This window comes from Lycium ferocissimum, chromosome 4 (assembly GCF_029784015.1).
Source record: "Lycium ferocissimum isolate CSIRO_LF1 chromosome 4, AGI_CSIRO_Lferr_CH_V1, whole genome shotgun sequence".
NCBI lineage: Eukaryota > Viridiplantae > Streptophyta > Magnoliopsida > Solanales > Solanaceae > Lycium > Lycium ferocissimum.
Genome location: NC_081345.1, coordinates 56929592 through 56931586, shown reverse-complemented (window position 1 = coordinate 56931586; position 1995 = coordinate 56929592). Strand labels below are relative to the sequence as shown.

The 1995-nt window shown below is 35.4% G+C and overlaps 1 protein-coding gene across 1 annotated transcript; it reads left to right on the top strand.

Annotated features, from left to right (window-relative positions):
• The first annotated feature begins 549 nt into the window (after positions 1 to 549).
• LOC132054226 (uncharacterized) lies at positions 550 to 1395 on the top strand. The gene has a single exon (XM_059446272.1). The coding sequence runs from the start codon at positions 550 to 552 to the stop codon at positions 1393 to 1395; it is 846 nt and encodes a 281-aa protein (XP_059302255.1).
• Positions 1396 to 1995: the final 600 nt, after the last annotated feature.

Sequence of the window (1995 nt, the reverse complement as noted above, 5' to 3'; positions counted from 1 at the left end):
ATATATATATATATATATATATATATATATATATTTGGGAAAAATATCGGGAAAGAAATAATCAAAAATTACTAAATACTTAGTCGCTTATATTACTTCCATTTTTTGGTGAAATAGTACTAACTTCATTGACCAAGTTTCTATCTTGAATAAATTCTATTTTAATAGTATTGTGAATTTTGATGGATGTCCATCAATTTCTTGGCCATTAAGTCTTTTGGCCATCACATGGCTTGGCCACTAAGGGATGGACAATTTACTTGGCCATTAAGTCTTTGGGCCACTAAGGGAATGTGGCCTCCAAGCTTTTCCCTGATTGGCTTGGCCACCAAGCTGTTCTCTTTTCCCTTCTATAAATAGGAGGCTCATTTATACATTTGGATATCAGTTAAAAAGTTGAATAACATATCAGTCTCTCTCTATATACTTGTTTTGGTGTATTTACTTTATAGTTTTTACTTTATAACACGTTATCAGCACGAGACTCTGTTATCTCGAGCAAATACTTTAAAAGCCTCGAAGGTATTGACTTTCTTTTTCCCTTTAATAATGGAAAATCTTACTAAACGTGAATTTGTAGCCTTAGATATATCCGGCAATAGCTATATGTCTTGGATTCTTGATGCCGAGATTCACCTTAATGCGATGGGTCTGGCAGACACCATCAAAGATAAAAATGAGGCATCAAACCAAGACCGTGCCAAGGCAATGATATTCCTCCGCCATCATCTTGATGAGAATTTGAAAATGGAATATCTCACGGTTAAAGATCCTCTTACGCTATGGAATGATCTGAGAGATAGATATGATCACCTGAAGATGGTCATACTACCACAAGCAAATTATGATTGGCTCCATTTAAGGCTACAAGATTTTAAATATATTAAGGCATATAATTCTGCAATGTTTAAAATTATTTCTCAGTTAAAATTATGTGGTCAAAATGTTACTGAGCATGATATGCTGGAGAAAACATTCTCCACTTTTCCCGCCTCGAGTATGCTCCTGCAGCAGCAGTACCGAGAAATGAGGTTCAAGAAATATTGTGAACTCATTGCACATCTTTTAGTTGCTGAACAACATAACGAATTATTAATGAAAAATCATGAAAGTCGACCTACTGGTACTGCTCCATTCCCTGAAGTGAATGAGGCAAACTTTAACAATTTTAGGCGAGGAAGAGGTCGTGGCCCCAGTCGTGGTCATTGCCGTGGTCGAGGAAGGAATTTTATCATGATTCTCGTATTGCACCAAATAATACCCTTCATCACCAGCAGTGTAAAAAGAAGGAGGAAAAGCATGAAGTTGTGCAAAAGAAAAATTCAGAAAATAAATGCTTCCGATGTGGAGGGAAGGGGCATTGGCCACGTACCTGTCGTACGCCAAAGCACCTAGTGGAGTTGTATCAAGCCTCCCTCAAAAAGGCCGAAAAGAATGCCGAAGCAAATTTCATTTCTGAAGATAATATTGAACTCATGCATCTAGATGTGGCGATTTTTTGAACACCCCGAAGGGGAAAATAGATCATCCGATCGGTGATGGATTTGTAATAACTTAGATATTTCATACATGTCGTTTTTATTAGCTAATGTGGTTATGTTTCCATAGTTATGTAAATGAAGTGTGTGTAATGCTTTGTTTAATAGTAATATATGCAATAAAACGTGTGTAATGCTTTGTCTAATCATAATATCTACTTCGATGTTTACTTGTCTATTCTTTCGTTTTGAAGAATATATGGAAAAACCTCAAATATTATTTTGATCAATGAACAATCATGAAGATATTTGTGTGATTGATAGTGGAACAACGCATGCCATGTTCAAAGATAAGAAATACTTTTCTCACTTGCTTAAGAAAAAGGGAAATATTAGTACAATTTCTAGAAATTCAAAATTAATTGAAGGCTCCGGAAGAGCTACTATATTTCTACCTAAGGGGACGAAACTTGTTATAGAAGATGCATTATTCTCTTTTAAATCCCCAAGAAACTTG

Excerpts from the sequence above, each read along its gene's own strand:
- LOC132054226 (XM_059446272.1), top strand. The coding sequence starts at position 550 with ATGGAAAATCTTACTAAACGTGAATTTGTAGCCTTAGATATATCCGGC.